Source organism: Chlorocebus sabaeus, chromosome 19 (genome assembly GCF_047675955.1).
Source record: "Chlorocebus sabaeus isolate Y175 chromosome 19, mChlSab1.0.hap1, whole genome shotgun sequence".
NCBI lineage: Eukaryota > Metazoa > Chordata > Mammalia > Primates > Cercopithecidae > Chlorocebus > Chlorocebus sabaeus.
The window spans coordinates 26700562-26719819 of NC_132922.1; the positions used below are offsets into that span (position 1 = coordinate 26700562).

The window sequence follows — 19258 nt, forward strand, 5'->3', positions numbered from 1 at the left end:
GAGTTTTGCCATGTTGGCCAGGCTGGTCTCGAACTCCTGGCCTCAGGTGATCCACCTGCCTTGACTTCCCAAAGTGCTGGGATTACAGGCATTAGCCACCGCACCCGGCCCCAGCTCTGGTTTTCTGTAACAAGTTGGGAAGGCGCTCAGTGGGAGGGTTCAGCCCACAGTAGAGAAGTCTATTCAGAATTTCTTCCTTCTTGCAGGTCGCACCTGAGCTGCCCTCCTCCTGAGAACAGAGAGTTTCCAGGCAGGGACCCTACTGTGTGCCCAGCAGATGCCTAGGGCCACCATTTAAGAGGTTGCTGAGTCTCAGGTGCTGACCCTGTACTCACACAGGTGCCTGCTCCCCTCACCCTGGTCCTGGGCAGGCCCAACGGGTATCTCACAAAATTTTTTTAGCCAATTCTGACCCCAAATCATATGGAGAAGGGGACTGTGGGAAACTTAGTCCTGGTTTAGCCAGGTAGACACAGGGCAAAACCACTCCAGCCCGCCTTTGTCACTGTGGCATTTTCTGCACACTTCCTCTAACCAGATTAACCTCCAAATAAAGCCAATAGCAACACCATGCTTCTGCCGAACATGATGCAACTACATTCATATAACCCAAACAGGCTAACCCACCCACAGAAGGACTCAGGTCTACAGATCACCCCATCCATCTTCAGGTGACGTTTATTATTCTCCCAGCTGATTCACACACACACACGCACACACACACACACACACATATACACACACACACACACATACATACACACTGCACCACACCAGACACACGCCTTTGATATTCTGTAACTTAGATATCAAAATAGGTTACTAGCCAGGCAAAGTGGCTCAGGCCTATAATCCCAGCACTTTGGGAGGCTGAGGTGGGCAGATCTCTTGAACCCAGGAGTTCAAGACCAGCCTAATACAAAAATTAGGCCAGGCGCGGTGGCTCACGTCTGTAATCCCGGTACTTTGGGAGGCCGAGGCAGGTGGATCACAAGGTCAAGAGATCGAGACCATCCTGGCAAACATGGTAAAACCCCATCTCTACTAAAAATATAAAAATTAGCTGGACATGGTGGCACACGCCTGTAGTCCCAGCTACCCAGGAGGGTGAGGCAAGAGAACTGCTTGAACCCAGGAGGCGGAGGTTGCAGTGAGCCGAGATTGCACCACTGCACTCTAGCTTGGTGACACAGCAAGACTCCATCTCAAAAACAAAAACAATAACAAAAACAATTAGCCAGGCGTGGCCGGGCGCGGTGGCTCAAGCCTGTAATCCCAGCACTTTGGGAGGCCGAGACGGGCGGATCACGAGGTCAGAAGATCGAGACCATCCTGGCTAACACGGTGAAACCCCGTCTCTACTAAAACTACAAAAAAACTAGCCGGGCGAGGTGGCGGGCGCCTGTAGTCCCAGCTACTTGGGAGGCTGAGGCAGGAGAATGGCATGAACCCGGGAGGCGGAGCTTGCAGTGAGCTGAGATCCGGCCACTGCACTCCAGCCTGGGCGACAGAGCGAGACTCCGTCTCAAAAAAAAAAAAAAAAAAAAAAAAAAAAACAATTAGCCAGGCGTGACGGCGCATGCCTATAATCCCAGCTACTCTGGAGGCTGAGGCAGGAGAATCGCTTGAACCCGGTAGGCGGAGGGCACTTAGCCTGGGCAACAGAGCAAGACTCCGTCTCAAAAAAAAAAAAGAGCAGACAAAGGTGAAGGCATCCTAAGGGACTATGGGACACCATCAAGAGGACCAAGATACACATTATGCAATTCAGCAAAGGAGAAGAGAAAGAGAAACGGACAGAGATTATTTGCAAAAATGGCCAAAAACTATCCCAAATTGGAGAAAGACATGAAACTACAAATCAAAGCAGCTCAATGAACTCTAATAGAATTAACCAAAAAAAGATCCACAGTAAGACACATTATAATCAAACTGACAAGTGACAAAAAGTCTTGAAAGCAGCAGCCAAAAAAAAAAAAAAAAAGGTTGCCTGGGTGTGGGGGATCACGCCTGTAATCCCAGCACTTTGGGAGGCCAAGGGAGGTGGCTCACCTGAGAACAGGAGTTCAAGATCAGCCTAGTCAACATGGCAAAACCCCATCTCTACTAAAAATACAAAAAATTAGCCAGATCAAGTTGTGGCAAGTGCCTGTAATCCCAGCTACTCGGGAGGCTGAGGCAGGAGAATTGCTTGAACCCGGCAGACAGAGATAGCAGTGAGCTGAGATTGCACCACTGCACTCCAGCGTGGGCAACAGAGTGAAACTCTGTCTAAAAAAAAAAAAATAAGGGTTTTTGTCATGTACAAGGATTCCTCAATGAGATTGTTAATTGATTTCTCAGCAGAAACTACGGAGTCGAGAAGGGAGTGGGGTGATAGATTTAGCATGCTGGGGGAAGAAAAACAAACCTGTCAAGTGTGAATTTTACACATGTAAAAAAGTGTCCTTTGGTTCCTATTAAAAACAAACTAAGATCCCAGAAATAACAAGTGCTGGAGACGATATGGAGAAACTGGAACCCTTGTGCACTGTTGCTGGCAATTTAAAATGGTGCAGCTACTATGAACAGTGTGGCAATTCCTCAAAAAATTGAAAACAGAATTATTATACGATGTAGCAGTTCCATATCTTTGTATATAGCTGGCCCTCTGTGTCCAAGGGTTTTGTTGTTGTTGTTCTTGTTTTTTGCCCAGGCTGGAGTGCCGTTGCAGGATCTCAATCTTGGCTCACTGCAACCTCTGCCTCCTGGGTTCTAGAAATTCTTGTGCCTCAGCCTACCGTGTAGCTGGGATTACAGAAGTGCACCACCACGCCAGGCTAATTTGTATTTTTAGTAGAGATGGGGTTTCACCACGTTGGATAGGCTGTCCTGACCTCAGGTGATCCGTCCACCTCAGCCTCCCAAAGTGCTGGGATTACAGGCGTGAGCCACTGTGCCCGGCCTGTATCCATGGGTTCTGCATGTTAATTCCACCAACTGCACGTGGAAATTGTAGTTAGCCCTGTGATGTCTGTGTCTGTTCTGAACATGTGCACACTTTCTTTTCTATCATTATTCCCTAAACAATACAGTATAACAACTATTTACACAGCATTTACATTGTACTGGGTATTATAAGGAATCTAGAGATGATTTAAAGTATACAAGAGGATGTGCACAGATTATATGCAAATACCACCTCATTTTAAATCAAGGACTTGAGTATCTGTGGATTATGGTATCCTCAGTGTGTCCTAGAACCAACCCCCTGTGGATACTGAGGGAAGACTGTGTACACAAAATAACGGAAAGCAGGGTCTTGAAAAGATATTTATACACCATGTTCACAGCGGCATTATTCATGGTAGGAAAAACATGGAAACAGACTGGGCGCAGTGACTCACACCAGTCATCCCAGTGCTCTGGGAGGCCGAGGCGGATGGATCACTTGAGGTCAGGAATTCGAGACCAGCCTGGCCAACATGGTGAAACTGTCTCTACCAAAACAACAACAACAACAACAACAACAACAACAACAATTAGCCCAGCGTGGTGGTGCATGCCTGTAATCCCAGCTACTCGGGAAGCTGAGGCAGGAGAATCGCTTGAACCCAGGAGGTGGAGGTTGCAGTAAGGTGCAGGAGATTGCACCACTGCACTCCAGCCTGGACAACAGAGTGAGAATCTGTCTCCAACCCCCCCCCCGCCCCCACACACACACAATAAGCAAACAATCCGTGTTCATCTATGAATAAATGGATAAGCCAAATATGGCATATACATACAATGGAATATTATTCAGCCTTAAAAAGCAAAAAAAGTTCAGATACTGCAATACGGATGACCCTTAGGGATATTACGCTAGATGTAACAAGCCAGTTACACACAAAAAATACCGTATGATTCCACTTATACAAGGTACTTAGCAAAGTCAAAATCACAGAGACAGAAAGCAAAATGGTGGTCTCCAGGGGAGGGGTGGAGAGCAGATTGGAAGTTATTGTTGAATAGGTACATATTTTTTGTTTTATGAGATGAAAAGAGTTATGGAGATCGATGGCAGTGATGGCTTACAACATTTTAAATATCTTTAATATCACTGGACTGTACACTTAAAAATGGTTGAGGCTGGGTGAGGTGGCTCACGCCTGTGATCCCAGCACTTTGGGAGACCAAGGTGGAAGGATGACTTGAACCCAGAAGTTCCAGAACAGCCTGGGAGACATGGTCAAACTTCATCTCTACAAAAATAAAAAAACCAGCTGGCTATGGTGGCATGTGCCTGTAGTCTCAGCTACGCAGGAGGCTGAGGCAGGAGAATCCCTTGAACCCAGGAGGCAGAGGTTGCAGTGAGCCGAGATTGTGCCACTGCACTCCAGCCTGGGTGACAGATCGAGGCTCCGTCTCAACAACAACAAAAAGGTTTGGCTCCTATCCTGCCTTCTCTGGAAAGCCATTCCTCATCATCTTACAAAGTACTGTAACCTTGCAATACATTGCAGGAGATTGTTAGTTATTCGTTATAAGCTATACATGACCTTGTGATGTTTCTGTGATTCTTGCCTTACCCTTGTTATGTAAATCCAGGAGTCACTCTTGACTCCAGTTCCATCCAATCCATTTACTTCAGTTTTATGCCCTTGCAGGATTTCCTGGGAAAAAAAAAATTAGAGGAATTGGTTTTGAAATAAACTTAATTTTTAAATTTTATGATAAGACACAGATACGGGGAAAAAAAAAAAAAAAGAGAACACACACACAAAAAACATGAGAACTGGCCAGGCCGTGGTGGCTCACACCTGTAATCCCAGCACTTTGGGAGGCTGAGGTGCGCACATCACCTGATGTCAGGAGTTCAAGACCAGCCTGGCCAACATGGCAAAACTCCGTCTCTACTACAAATACAGAAATTAGCTGGGCTTGGTTGCAGGCACCTGTAATCCCAGCTACTCAGGAGGCTGAGGCAGGAGAATCACTTGAACCTGGGAGGTGGAGGTTGCAGTGAGCCGAGATACGGTCACTGCACTCCAGCCTGGGCAACAGAGCAAGTCCATCTCAAAAAACCAAAAAATGAAACAAACAAAAAAAACCATGAACTACAAGGAGATAATTATTATTATTACTATTATCATTGTTATTATTATTATTTTTTAGAGATATGGTCTCACTCTGTCACCTCCAGCTGTAGTGCAGTGGCACAATCATAGCTCATCTGCAGCCTTTAACTCCTGAACTCGTGTCAGTGTTAGGATTACAGGCATGAGCCCCTGCACCTGGTCTAAGGAGAGAATTATAAATAAAATGTGTTGATTATAATTCATAGCTTTATGAATTATAAGGAGAGCTTATAATTGTAACTACCACTGAAGGTCAAGAAGTAGACTGGCTGTGGTGGCCTATACCTAGAATCCCAGCACTTTGGGAGGCTGAGGTGGGAGGATTGCTTGAGGCCAGGAGTTCGAGACCAGCCTGAGCAACACAGCAGGACACTGCCTCTACAAAAAAAAAATGCCAACAATTAGCTGGGTATGGTGGCATGCAGCTGTAGTTCCAGCTACTTGGGAGGCTGAGGTGGGAGGATCGCTTGAGCCCAGGAGTTTGAGGCTGCAGTGAGCTATGATGGTGCCACTGCATTCCAGCCTGGGCAACAGAACATGACTGTATCTCCAAAAAAGAAAAAGAAAAGAACTCTTTTCCAGCCATTAGAGAAACTTCCCTTTTGTCCTGTCTCAAATACAATGACCTTCCTCCTGCTTCAAGTACCCACAATTCTGACTTCGCAGAAACCACTTCTTTGGCTTCTTTACAGTTTTATTCCTATCCCTTACCATGATAGTTTTCTCTTGCACTTCTGTTGACTTTAACATGTCTTTTAAGACTCTTTGGCCAGGCACAGTGGCTTACGCCTGTAATCCTAGAACTTTGGGAGGCCGAGGCGGGCCAATTACCTGAGGCCAGGAGTTCAAGACCAGCCTGGCCAACATGGTGAAACCTCGTCTCTACAAAAATACAAAAATTAGCTAGGCAGGTGCCTGTAATCCCAGCTACTCAGGAGGCTGAGACGGGACAATTGCTTGAACCTGGGAGGTGGAGGGTGCAGTAAGCCGAGACTGGGCCATTGCCCTCCAATTGCCCTGCAGCCTAGGAGACAAAGCAAGACTCCAGCTCAAAAAAAAAAAAAAAAAAAAAAAAAAGACTCTTTATCTAGAGGATCACCCTCAATTCCTTTCTTTTTACTTTATTTTATTTTACTATTTTTTGTAGAGACAGGATCTTGCTATGTTGCCCAGACTGGTCTTGAACCCCCGACCTCAAGCGATCCTTCTGCTTCAGCCTCATCCCTTTTTATTCTTACAGTTTCATGATGAAGAGCCCAAAACTTTGACCTGTAGAATTCTGCAGTCCTGGATTTTACTGATGGTTTACTTTCATTGCACTTCAACTTGTTCTCCGTCTTCTGTTTTTCCAGCAAGTGAGCAGCTGGATCTGTAAGCTCGGTCAGATCCACATTTGATCCCTTTGGCTACACTATAGGTGGTACTGTGATCTTTCCTCAGGAGGGACGTAATGCGTCTTTGTGACTTACGCTACAAGATAAAGTTCGTATAGGGCAGGCAAGATCAATGTTTAGATTCTTTCCCATTTTTTGCCTATTTTCTTTTTTTTTTTTTTTTTTTTTTGAGACGGAGTCTTGCTCTGTTGCCCAGGCTGGAGTGCAATGGCTGGATCTCGGCTCACTGCAAGCTCTGCCTCCTGGGTTCATGCCATTCTCCTGCCTCAGCCTCCCGAGTAGCTGGGACTACAGGCGCCCGCCACCTCGCCCGGCTAGTTTTTTGTATTTTTTTTAGTAGAGACGGGGTTTCACCGTGTTAGCCAGGATGGTCTCGATCTCCTGACCTCTTGATCCGCCCGTCTCGGCCTCCCAAAGTGCTGGGATTACAGGCTTGAGCCACCGCGCCCGGCCTGCCTATTTTCAAGGTAAGGAATTGGCTTCTCTTTTTTTGAGACAGGGTCTTACTCTTGTTGCCCAGGCTGGAGTACAGTGTTGCAATCACAGCTCACTGCAGCCTTGACTTCCCTGACCCAGTTGATCCTCCCACTTCAGCCTCCCAAGTAGCTGTGACTACAGGCATGCGCCACCACGCTGGCTAATTTTTTGCATTTTTAGTAGAGACAGGGTTTCACCATGTTGCTCAGGCTGGTCTCCAACTCCTGGACTCCAGCAATCTGCCCGCCTTGGCCTCCTAAAGTACTAGGATTACAGGCGTGAGCCATGGTGCCTGGCCATAAATTGGCTTCTAATCATCCTCCAAAGGTGATTGGTTAGTTTTGTTTGTTCATTTGAAGTCTCATTATTAAAATGACTAATGGATTCAATCCATGCAAGTATTGTTCCTAGTGCAGCTCAAATTGTCCTCGGGCTACTGGGGGCCTCTTCAAAGGCAGCTCTTGAGTCCTTTGGACATAGCCATAGACATCTTCGAGAGCTTCTTTGTGACCTGGTATGGCAAGACTGCCAGTCTCATCATGTACTTTTTTTTTTTTTTTTTGAGACTGAGTCTCACTTTGTCACCCAGGCTGGAGTGCAGTGGTGTGATCTCGGCTCACTGCAATCTGTCTCCTGGGATCAAATGATTCTCCTGCCTCAGCCTTCCTAGTACCTGGGTTTAAAGGCATGCGCCACTACGCCCAGCTAATTTTTGTATTTTTAGTAGAGACGGAAATTCACCATACTGGCCAGGCTGGTCTTGAACTCCTGGCCTCAAGCGATACACCTGCCTCAGCCTCCCAAAGTGTTGGGATTACAGGTGTGAGCCACCGCGCCCGGCCAACCTTATGCCTTTTTACAGCTGAATAAGAGTCCATTGTGTGGATCCTGCATTTTGTTTATCCATTCATCTGTGGATGCACATTCAGCTTGTTTCCAATGTTTGGCTATTACAGATAATGCTGCTGCGGACACAGGCATGCAAGTATCTGAGTCCCTGCTTTCTGATCTCCTGAGTATGTATCTAGGGGTGGAATGACTGAATTTTTAGTAATTGTGTGTTTAGCTTTTTGAGGAACTGCCAAACTGTTTTCCACAGTAGCTGCACCATTTTATATTCCTACCAGCAATGCACAATGTGGTTCCCATTTCTCCACACCCTTGCCAAGCCTTGTTATTTTTCATTTTCTTTTTTTGTTTGTTTTTAATATCAGCCATCCAAATGGGAGTGAAGGGGCATGTCACTGTGGTTTTGATTTGCAGCTCCCAAATGATTGATGATATTCAGTATCTTTTCATGTACATTTCAACCAATATGTATATCTTCTTTGGAGAAATGTCTACTCAAGTCCCTTGCCTATTTTTTTACATTTTTAATTTAATTTTTTAGTGACTAAGACCCATGACACAGCCCTCAGGAGATCCTGAGAACATGTGCCCCTACCCTTGCCTTTTTTTCTTTTTTTTTTGAGATGGAGTTTTGTTCTTATTGCCCAGGTTGGAGTGCAATAGCACAATCTTGGCTCACTGCAACCTCCACCTCCTGGGTTCAAGCAATTCTCTTGCCTCAGCCTCCAGAGTAGCTGGGATTACAGGCACCTGCCACCATGCCTGGCTAATTTTTTCTATTTTGGGTAGAGATGTGGTTTCACCATGTTGGCCAAGCTGGTCTCGAACTCCTGACCTCAGGTGATCCACTTGCCTCAGCCTCTTAAAGTGCTGGGATTACAGGTGTGAGCCACTGCACCCGGTGATTTTTGAATTGATATTTCGTTGTTTTTTAGTCACAGGAATTCTTAATGTATTCTGGTTATTAATCCTTATATGTACATTGCAAATATTTACTTCCAATCTGAGGGTTGTATTTTTACTCTTTTGACAGTGTACTTTGATTAGTTCTCCCTCACTTTTTTTTATTTTTGTGAGACAGGGTCTCACTCTGTCCGCCAGGCTGAAGCGCCAGGGACCTAGGGGAGGAGAGGCAGGTGGGTCGTGTCTTGCCTGCAGCGTAGAGATGACGCCAGTGGCCACCTGGAGCATGGCACTCTTGGTGTCTGGCACTTCAAACACAGCTTCCTTGTCTTCCTGGGAGGCACATGGCAGGAGATGTACAACCATCATCACAACTAGCCTAACCGTACAGGGGTGGGAGGAGACAGGAAGAAGTCAGGCTGGGGGACAGAAGTGAGACACAGGGCAGGGGACTGGCTCCCCAAGACTCACCCAGCAAGTCCAGCTCACTGGTGGCATCCATGCTATTGAGAGTGATGGCCCCAAAGTTGAGTTCTGGGGGGTGGGAGGAAGTGGGGCTGGGCTGGAGGACACGGACGGAGTGGCCTCCTCTCCCCTAACCAGGTTGCCCAGCCCCCTCCCCCTGGAAAGAGGATCAGGGAAGAGGATCAGGGTGGGGTGGGAGCTGGGGGGAGGGATCTTTTGCACAGTCCCAGGAGGGAGGCAGGAACCCTGAATCTCTCAGTACCAGGCACCCCTGCCATGGGTGACCCCTGGCCTACATGACCTCAGGGCCCATAGGCAATGAATAAAGGTTTCACTGGGAGCCACAGGCCCCTGCCCTCTGGTTTCAGGTGTGTTTGCAGGTCCTGGCTAGTGCTAAGGGTGACTCTCCCTGGGGAGGAGGGGCAGGACATGTCACCTACTCGGAGCAGCTCTCAGTCCACACCCAGGGGATTGCCCACAATGGACCCACTGCAGGGACAGGGATTCATGGTGACCAGGGTCTGGCAGGCAGCCCTGACACACACACACACACACACACACACACACACACAGAGAGAGAGAGAGAGAGAGAGAAACAAGACCTGGTTGCCAGAGCAACCGCCTGTAGCTCAGCCTTTTTCCTGGTCTAGTCGCCTTGGGTGCAGAACACTTGTCCCCAGGTGTACCCTAACACTTGTCCCCAAGCACCGAGTCGCCCTAGGTGCAGAACACTTGTCCCCAGGTGTACACTAACACTTGTCCCCAAGCACTGAGTCGCCCTGGGTGTAGAACACTTGTCTCTTGACATGTCCCCATATGTCAGGCTGAGGGCAGCAGGCTGGGCCCACCAGGAGCCTTGCTGGAGAGCTCTGGCCCTGCTCAGACACATTCACTGGCTTGGTCGTCCCCATCTTAGCGAGAGCTGGGGCTCCATGCAGGGTCCCCTGTTTCGCAGGTGACATGGCTTTCTGTCCCACTCAGCCCTTCCCAATGCCTAAAGCTATGCAGCAGCCACCCCCACCAGGCCCTCGGGACACTGCAGCCTAACCCATCTCCCCAGGGACAGGACATCGATCCGCTTCCGCACCTCCAGCAGCCGCTCAGAGTCTCAGGTCAGCACCACAGCGTGGCTGTGGGAAGCCAGGGGCAGGAGGGTCAGGGCAGTCGGGGTCCTCCCCTGTGGCAGGGCTCTTGCACCTCACCCGGCTCACCTCAGAATCCAGTGTCTCCAGTGGATGCGCTGGGCCCTCTGTAGGTGTATGTACCCAGGGAAGATGATGTCACGTTCCCTGTGGGCGAGGAGGAGCAGGGAGTCAGGTAGAGGCTCAGGCAAGGCTTGCCTGTGACACTGGGACTCTGCAGGCCTGGGTCACCCCTGGAAAAAGTGTCGTCCTGCAGCACTCCACCTGAATGAGGGATCCAGTGATCTCCCAGGAAAAATCCGTCTTAAGGGAAAAAGAGGCCGGATGTGGGGCCGTGTGAACCAAGGACTGGGTCTGAGCTGTGGGGCCTCAGGGGTGAGGCTTTGCCAGGAACACCCGAAGCCTGAGCCTCTGTCACTCAGCATCTCCGAGCGGGGGGCAGAACAGGGGAGGAGGCCCGTGTTGGGTATGACTTGGTCATGGGAGGTTTCGTGTGAGGACCCCAGAAATAGCTGGGGCTCATTCAAGGGCTGCTCTGAGCAGCTGAGACGCCCTGCTCCTCATTCAAGTAGGTAGGGCAGAGGCAGAGGTGCTGTGAGTGATGGTCCTGTTCTCTTATTGTTTTGTTTTTGTTTTTAGAGACAGGGTCTCATTCTGTTGCCCAGGCTGGAGTGCAGTGGCATGATCATAGCTCACTGCTGCCTCAATCTCCTGGGCTCAAGCAATCCTCCTGGCTCAGCCTCCTGAGTAGCTGGGACTACAGGGACATGCCACCATGTCCAGCTAATTTTTTAATTTTTTGTAAAAATGGGGTCTTGCTATGTTGCCCAGGGTGGTCTGAAACTCCTGAGTTCAAGCAATCCTCCTGCCTTGGCCCCTCAAAGAGCTGGGATTACAAATTTGAGCCACCACACCTGGCCTGTTTTTTTTTGTTGTTGTTGTTTTTGAGATGGAGTTTCACTCCTGTTGCCAAGGCTGGAGTGCAATGGTGCGATCTTGGCTCACTGTAACCACCTCCTGGGTTCAAACGATTCTCCTGCCTCAGCCTCCCAAGTAGCTGGGATTACAGGCACCTGCCACCACATCCAGCTAACTTTCTGTATTTGCAGTAGAGACGGGGTTTCACAATGTTGGCCAGACTGGTCTCAAACTCCTGACTTCAGGTCATCCACCCGCCTTGGTCTCCCAAAGTGCTGGGTTTACAGGCATGAGCCACTGTGCCTGGTCTGTTGTTGTTTTAAATAAACTAGCTTTACTGAGATATCATTCACAATTAATTCACCCATTTAAAGTTTACATTTTTGTGTACAGCCATCACCAAAACCAATTTTAGAACACTTTCATCACCCCATAGAGAAATTCTGTACTCAAGGTCAGGTACGGTGGCTCAAGTCTATAATCCCAGCACTTTGGGAGGCCAAGAGGGAAGGATCGCTTGAGGCCGGGAGTTTGAGACCAGCCTGGGTCACATAGTGAGACCCTGTTTCTACAAAAAATTTAAAAAATTTGTTGGGTGTGGTGCACACCTGTGGTTCTAGCTATTCAGAAAGCTGAGGTGGGAGGATCACTTGAGTCCAGGAGTTTGAGCCTGCAGTGAGCTGTTATCGAGCCACTATACTCCAGCCTAGGTGACAGAGAAAGACCTCATCTCTAAAGACAATTTAAAAAGTTAAAAATTTTAAAACTAGGCCGGGTGCAGTGGCTTATGCCTGTAATCCTAGCACTTTGGCAGGCCGAGGCAGGTGGATCACCTGAGCTCAGGAGTTGGAGACCAGCCTGGCCAACATGGCAAAACCCATCTCTACTGAAAAAAATACAAAAATTAGCTGCATGTTGTGGCACATACCTGTAATCCCAGCTACTTGGGAGGCTGAGGCACTGGATGGAATTGCTTGAACCTGGAAAGCAGAGTTTGCAGTTAGCCGAGATCATGCCACTGGACTCCAGGCTAGGTGACAGAGCAAGACCCTGTCTCAAAAAAAAAAAAAAAAAAAAAAATTAAAGAAACCCTGAACTCAGTAGCAGACACTCCCGGTTCCTCCTAGCAGCCCCACTCCACCTCCAGGGTGAAATTCGTGTGCCCTTGTTTCCCCCAGGTCTGTGAAACAGGGGTCATGGGGAGTTGAGGAAGAGGAGGGGTCTCTGATAACCCAGGGAGACTCCTCAGCAGCTCCTCCTCCAGGTCTGCAAGCAACAAATCCAGTCCCAAAGACACCAGGTGAAAGCCTGGGATGAGGCCAGCAGGAGGCAGCCTTTGGCTCTGTCTTTTGCCAGATGGGCTGGGTGGGGGAGCGGAGCATGGGCTGGGAGACATGGGGCACAGGCAGGGTGGGGGGGTGACTGGCTGCTTCAGGCACAGCCAAGCTAGTGCCTTAGCTTCCTGCCCTTAAATCCACAAAGGGTGAGTTTTCTTTCTGTTTATTTTTGAGACGAGAGTCTCGCTCTGTCGCCCAGGCTGGAGTTCAGTGGCGCGATCTCGGCTCACTGCAACCTCCGCCTCCTGGGTTCAAGCAGTTGGTCCTGCCTCAGCCTCCCGAGTAGCTGGGATTACAGGCGCCCACCACCACACCTGCCTAATTTTTATATTTTAGTAGAGATAGAGTTTCACCATGTTGGTCAGGCTGGTCTCAAACTCCTGACCTTACGTGACCCACCCACTTCGGCCTCCTAAAGTACTGGGATTACAGGCATGAACCCCCGCACCCAGCCCCGTGAAGGGTGAGCTTTCCCTGTCGGCTGAGCTAGACTGCCATGGGAGTATTGGGGTCTGCAGGAAATGCCCCACTCTTAGCTGCTCTGCCTCGACCCTGGAATTCTGGGATGCCCCTGTCCCCCAGGGCCTGGCACCCCTACCCTGTTCACCCCTGCCACCTAGGTCTGCTCTTCAGGTTGCCATCACACCTCTCTCTGCCCCCTGGGCATCCCTCGGGGACTCACACCTCTGCCTGATCCACCACAGTCCTGATGAGCTTCCAGAGGAGGCCTGAGAGTGTGAAGCAGGTCTGCACATCTACAACCTGAGGTCCGTGACCACCTGTGCAAGGAGGAGGTGGTGCTCAGGGAGGCCGACGTGTTGCTTCCCTGGGGAGCCAGGACCACTGCTGAGCTGACTGCCCCCTGGGCTCCCCAAGGTTGGGACAGCACAGAGCACGGGGGGCGGAGGGCTAGAGGTACCTGGTTGTTCCAGCTCCGTCCCGTGTGTGGCTTCCCTGCGGTTTCACCAATGAGCTCCTGGAGGTGAAGGGAGGCCAAGGGTCACGGTCTATATCCCAAGGGGTCAGCCCAGGCAAGGTAGGGTTCCCCATCAACCCTGCCAACCTCCCTCCCTACCCCAGGGCCCCAGGTCCTGCCCAAATCTCTCGCCATCTTTGTTGAGGCCTTTTGTTCTTTTTTTTTTTTTTTTTTTTTTGTACTTACGGGACCACGTTATTATTGCCCAGTCAGGTCTCAAACTCCTGGCCTCAAGCGATCCTCCCACCTCAGCCTCCCAAAGTGCTAGGATTATAGGCATGAGCCACTGCGCCTGGCCCATGTCCTGGGGTCTCACCTCCTGTCTGCCAATGGCGAAGCAAACAGAATGATGGCGCTAATGTTCAACGTGGCCCCAGGCAAGGTGGTGAGGGGAGGCCAGGAAAGTGGTGGGGCTGTATTGCGGGATCTGGCCAGCAGCCTGCAATGCAACGGGGCTCTCTTTGTTCCCAGGTGGATCGACAGGTCGAGAAATAATAGACACACACAAGATAGTGAAAGCTGGGTCCAGGGGGGTCACCACTTCTGGTCCCATAGTGCCGCCAATGCACTGGATATACCAGCATTTATTATTAAGTTTAGTGAGGGCAGAAGTAGGTTAGTGAGGGATTTAGGGTCATTTGATTATGAGGTGAGATGGTGACATGGGGATGAAGTAATTCTTTAACATAACATCTGTATGTAGAAGTACAGTATATAGATAAGATTTACAATGTAGTGTGTGCATCAGTAATTTCTAACAGAGCCTTAAAACAGAAACACAGTCTTTCCATAAACTATGATTAGCAAGATATTAATCAGCAGTAACAGTTGCAGCAAAAATTGGTTACAAACAATCCATAGAAACAGGACGTGAAGCTAGACAACCCATTAGACCAGAAATTCTCAGAAGGGAATATGCCTTAACCCTAAAGAGGCCTAGAAGAGCCGTGGCAAGATGAGGGCGTTTATAGTCCGATCTTATCCATATGGACAGGTGCACCCCATGCGTCCATTTATAGGCTCTCAACAAGGGTCGCATTCCATTCCCAGAGCCATGAACATCTGCTTTTCTGGGATAGGAATCTTGGTGATGTGAAATCTCTCTGACTGCACATCCATTCATAGGCTCTCTGCAGGGGGAAGCACATTACACGCTGTTGGCTCATTCTGGCGGTCCAACCTGGCATTGTCTTTACACAATCCTGTATGCAATTTTCTATTTACAATAATCAGGAGCATTTCATCTTTTATTCCATAGCAATAGTTTCAGGGGGTCTCCCTACAGGGCTGCAGTGGTCGTACCTTCAGGCGGTGCTTGTTGGCTGTGTAGATGTCAGCATCATTGGGGCTGAGTTTGAAGGTGCCCTGGTCCCACTCCTCAGCCACCTAGAGCAGGTAGCAGCAATGCCAGGGGTCAGGTGAGCAGGCATCAGCGGCCGAGAGCCCCTGCCCCGGTCCCACCCTATCCCTGATGACTGACTGTCCCTGTCCAGGAGCTGAGTCCTGGAAGCGCACCTTGGGAGGGGGCATCTCGGGCCCAGCACACCTTTACTCATGAGCCATGTGGGCCACAGCGTCATTAAAGGAGCAAGGCGGCCATCAAGGCACACAGTTAAACAGCACTTGAGTATATGATTAGTTCAATGTGAAACCACAGACAGGCAACACTGTGCTAATTGCTCAGGGATTTGGTGGGAGCCTGGGGCCACAGGGAGGGGGACTCCGGTGGGGCATGGGCCATGGCAAGTACCTTGTCTAGGCCATGGAGTATCTGGTCCATCTCGGCCTTGGTGAGGAGCCCTGCCTTCTCCAGGCCCCTGCTGTAGCCTCTGCTGCCTTGAACATCCACCTCCCACAGGTGCCGGTCATAGGTGATGGATGCGTGGAACTTCTCCATGACAGGATCCACTGTGCCCACTCTGGCCAGGAGAGCAGGAACAATTAGTCTCGCCTCCACCCTCCAGAACAGTACCTCTTGCAGAGTCCTCGGGAAACTTACTACGTCTGATGGCAGCAGGGGCATCGGATCATTCTAACTGGGAAGACAAGGAGGCTCAGACCTTCCCAGAGTCACCCTGGGAGTGAGCATGGGAACGTGGCTGAACACCAAGACAGAGCCAGGCTGGAGTGCAGTGGCGCGACCTCGGCTCTCTGCAACCTCCGCCTCCTGGGTTCAAGAGATTCTTCTGCCTCAGCCTCCGGAGTAGCTGGGATTACACACATGCACCACCACACCTGGCTACTTTTTGGATCATTGGTAGACAGGGTTTCACCATGTGGGCCAGGCTGGTCTTGAATTCCTGACCTCAGGTGATCCTCCCACCCCGGCCTCTGCAAGTGTTGGTATTACAGGCATGAGTGACTGAGTCTGGGCTTGAAGTTGGGGTCTTTCCCACCACATGGCATCACCCCAAGGAGATGGTGGCAGGGCCTCAGGCACCCCTAGGACCAGAGCCGAGCTTCTGGAACTTTTCCTGCCACTGACCAACGTGCCAGGTGCCATCCTAATTGATGACACAACCCTCTGGAGTAGACATCAATACAACTCCACTATGCAGAAGGGGAAACTGAGGCACAGAGAGGCATGCAGCCTTCCCTTACCTGGGGTGGGAGAGCCAGGGCTGCAGCCCAGCAGTCTGAAGTCAGAACCCATGCTCTTCACCGCTGTTCCACCAGGGCCTCTGGTCTTGGCTCTGGTGTCCTGAACTTCTGCTGCAGGGGCAGGCAAAGAGGCACTGACGGTCTCCACCAAGCCTAAGTGCCCTGCAACTGTCTCCCTCACAGCTTGGAGGTAGACTAAGATCCCAATTCCTACTGCTCCCTTGGCTCTGAAGAGCACCCTGACACCCCCCATTGTCCCTGGCCTTCTAGGAGGTCACTGGGTGACCCCTTACTCCCAGGAGCCGAGGGCAGAGAGATGGTATATAGCATCCACATTTTGTTCTTTTTTTGAGACTGAGTCTCACTCTGCCACCCAGGCTGGAGTGCGGTGGCGTGATCTCGGCTCACTGCAACGTCCGCCTCCCGGGATCAAGCCGATTCTCCTGCCTCAGCCTCCCAAGTAGCTGGAATTACAGGCACGTGCCACCACACCCAACTGATTTTTGTATCTTTTATAGAGACAGGGTTTCACCATGTTGGCCAGGCTGGTCTTGAACTCCTGACCTCAGGTGATCCACCTGCCTCGGCCACCCAAAGTGCTGAGATTACAGGCGTAAGCCACTCCACCTGGCCCCTTGCCTGGCCCATTTTTTTCAATATATTACAGGATTGTGGTAACCCTGTGTTGACCTAGTGGATTGGCACCATTTTTTCCAACAGCACGTGCTCACTTGGTGTCTTTGTGTCACATTTCAGTAATTCTTACTGTATTTCAAACTTTGTTATTATATTTTTCAGACAAAGTCTTACTCCACTGCCCAGGCGTGAGTGCAGTGGTTCAACCACAGCTTACTGCAGCCTCGACCTCCTGGGCTCAAGTCATCCTCTTGCCTCAGCCTTCTGAGTAGCTGGGCTTGTAGGTGGGCTTGTGCCACCATTCCTGCTAATTTTTAATTTTTTTGTAGAAACAGGGTCTCACTATGTTGCCCAGACTGGTCTCAGACTCCTGGGTTTCGAGCAATGTTCCCGCCTCAGCCTCCCAAATTGCTGGGATTACAGGCGTGAGCCACTGTGGCACCCTGGCTGTTATTATTATTATTATTATTATTATTATTATTATTATTTTTTTTTTTTTTTTTGAGACACAGTTTCGCTCTGTCTCCCAGGCTGGAGTGCAGTGGCATGATCTCAGCTCAGTACAACCTCTGCCTCCTGGGTTGTTTTTTTCTCCTCCTCCTCCGTTTCTTTTTTCCTCCTCCGCCTCCTCACAGGCATGAGCCACTGCCCCCAGCCTGCTGTTTCTTTCTCCTCCTCCTCCATTTCTTTTTCCTCCCCCTCCTCCTTACCCTCCTCCTCACCCTCTTCCTCCTCCTCCTTCCCCTTCTTCTTCCCCTCCTTCTTCCTCTCCTCCTCCTCCTCCCCTTGCTCCTCCTGCTCCTCCTCCTCTGCCTCCCAAATTGCTGGGATTACAGGTGTGAGCCACCACAACTGGCTGTTTCTTCTTTTTTTCTTTTTCCTCCTCCTTCTTCTTCATTTTATTTTATTTTATTTTTATAGAGTCTCGCTCTGTCACTCAGGCTGAAGTGCAGTGGCACAATTTCAGCTCATTGCAACCTCTGCCTCCTGGGTTCAAGCAATTCTGCCTCAGCCTCCAAAGTAGCTGGGATTACAGGCATCTGCCACCAAACCCAGCCAATTTTTGTATTTTTAGTAGAGATGGGGTTTCACCATGTTGGCCAGGCTGGTCTCAAACTTCTGACCTTGTGATCGGCCCACGTCAGCCTCCCAAAGTGTTGAGATTACAGGTGTGAGCCACTGCGCCCAGTCCACCTGGCCCATTTCTTTTTATCTCTTTCTTTTAGAGACAGAGTTTTGCTCTTGTCGCCTAGGCTGGAGTGCAATGGCGCAATCTTGGTTCACTGCAACCTCCACCTCCTGAGTTTAAGCAATTCTCTTGCCTCAGCCTCCAGAGTAGCTGGGATTACAAACTCCCACCACCATGCGCAACTAATTTTTGTATTTTTAGTAGAGATGGGGTTTCACCATGTTGGCCAGTCTGTTCCTGAATTCCTGACCTCAGGTGATCTGCTTGCCTCAGCCTCCCAAAGTGCTGAGCTTACAGGCGTGAGCCACCGCTCCCAGCCCCTTGCCTGGCCCATTTTTTTTTTTTTTAAACATATTAAAGCATTGTGGCAACACTGTGTTGAGCTAGTGGCTCCCCAGCCAGCTCACACTCGTTTGTCACAGCTCCTGGGACTCCCGCTGACACACAGAGAACAGCCACCCACGGTGGACTGCGCTGTTCTGTTTGCACCCTTTAATTTCTTGTGCTTACAGAATGCCACTTCTGCAAACTTGTCAAGTAGGGGGAAGTGGCTCGTGGATATGCACCCTTGCTCATCCTCTTTGAAAAGGTAACTAGCTCTGAATTCTTTTTTCTTTGAGACAGAGTTTCACTCTTGTCGCCCAGGCTGGACTGCAGTGGCACAATCTTGACTCACTGCTACCTCCCCTTCCCAGGTTCAAGCAGTTCGCCTGCATCAGCCTCCCAAGTAGCTTGGATTACAGGTGCCCATCACCACATCCACCTAATTTTTTTTTTTTTTTTTGAGACAGAGTCTCGCTCTGTTGCCCAGGCTGGAGTGCAGTAGTGTGATCTTGGCTCACTGCAAGCTCCGTGTCCCGGGTTCACACCATTCTCCTGCCTCAGCCTCCTGAGCAGCTGGGACTACAGGCACCCGCCACCACGCCAGGCTAATTTTTTGTATTTTTAATAGAGATGGAGTTTCACTGTGTTACCCAGGATGGTCTCAATATCCTGACCAAATGATCTGCCCACCTCGCCCTCCTAAAAGTGCTTGGATTACAGGCGTGAGCCACCATGCCCGGCCCTAAATTTCCATTTTTATTAGAGATAAGGTTTCACCATGTTGGTCAGGCTAGTCTTGAACTTTTGACCTCAACAAGTGATCCACCTGCCTTGGCCTCCCAAAGTGCTGGGATTACAGGCATGAGCCACTGTGCCTGGCCCCGGTTCTGAATTCTTAAGAAACTATCGAGAGGGTCTAGGTCAGCACTCACAGAACCTCTGCAGTGC

At 49.8% G+C, this 19258-nt stretch overlaps 1 protein-coding gene across 1 annotated transcript; it reads right to left on the reverse strand.

Annotated features, from left to right (window-relative positions):
* Positions 1-12649: 12649 nt before the first annotated feature.
* On the reverse strand, positions 12650-15937 carry LOC140709122 (argininosuccinate lyase-like). Its single transcript, XM_073006905.1, has 5 exons — positions 15311-15937; positions 14863-14946; positions 13877-13999; positions 13504-13560; positions 12650-13363 (listed from the first exon to the last, which is right to left on the reverse strand). The coding sequence occupies exons 1-3, from the start codon at positions 15581-15583 to the stop codon at positions 13916-13918; spliced, it is 441 nt and encodes a 146-aa protein (XP_072863006.1). The 5' UTR covers positions 15584-15937; the 3' UTR covers positions 12650-13363; positions 13504-13560; positions 13877-13915.
* Positions 15938-19258: the final 3321 nt, after the last annotated feature.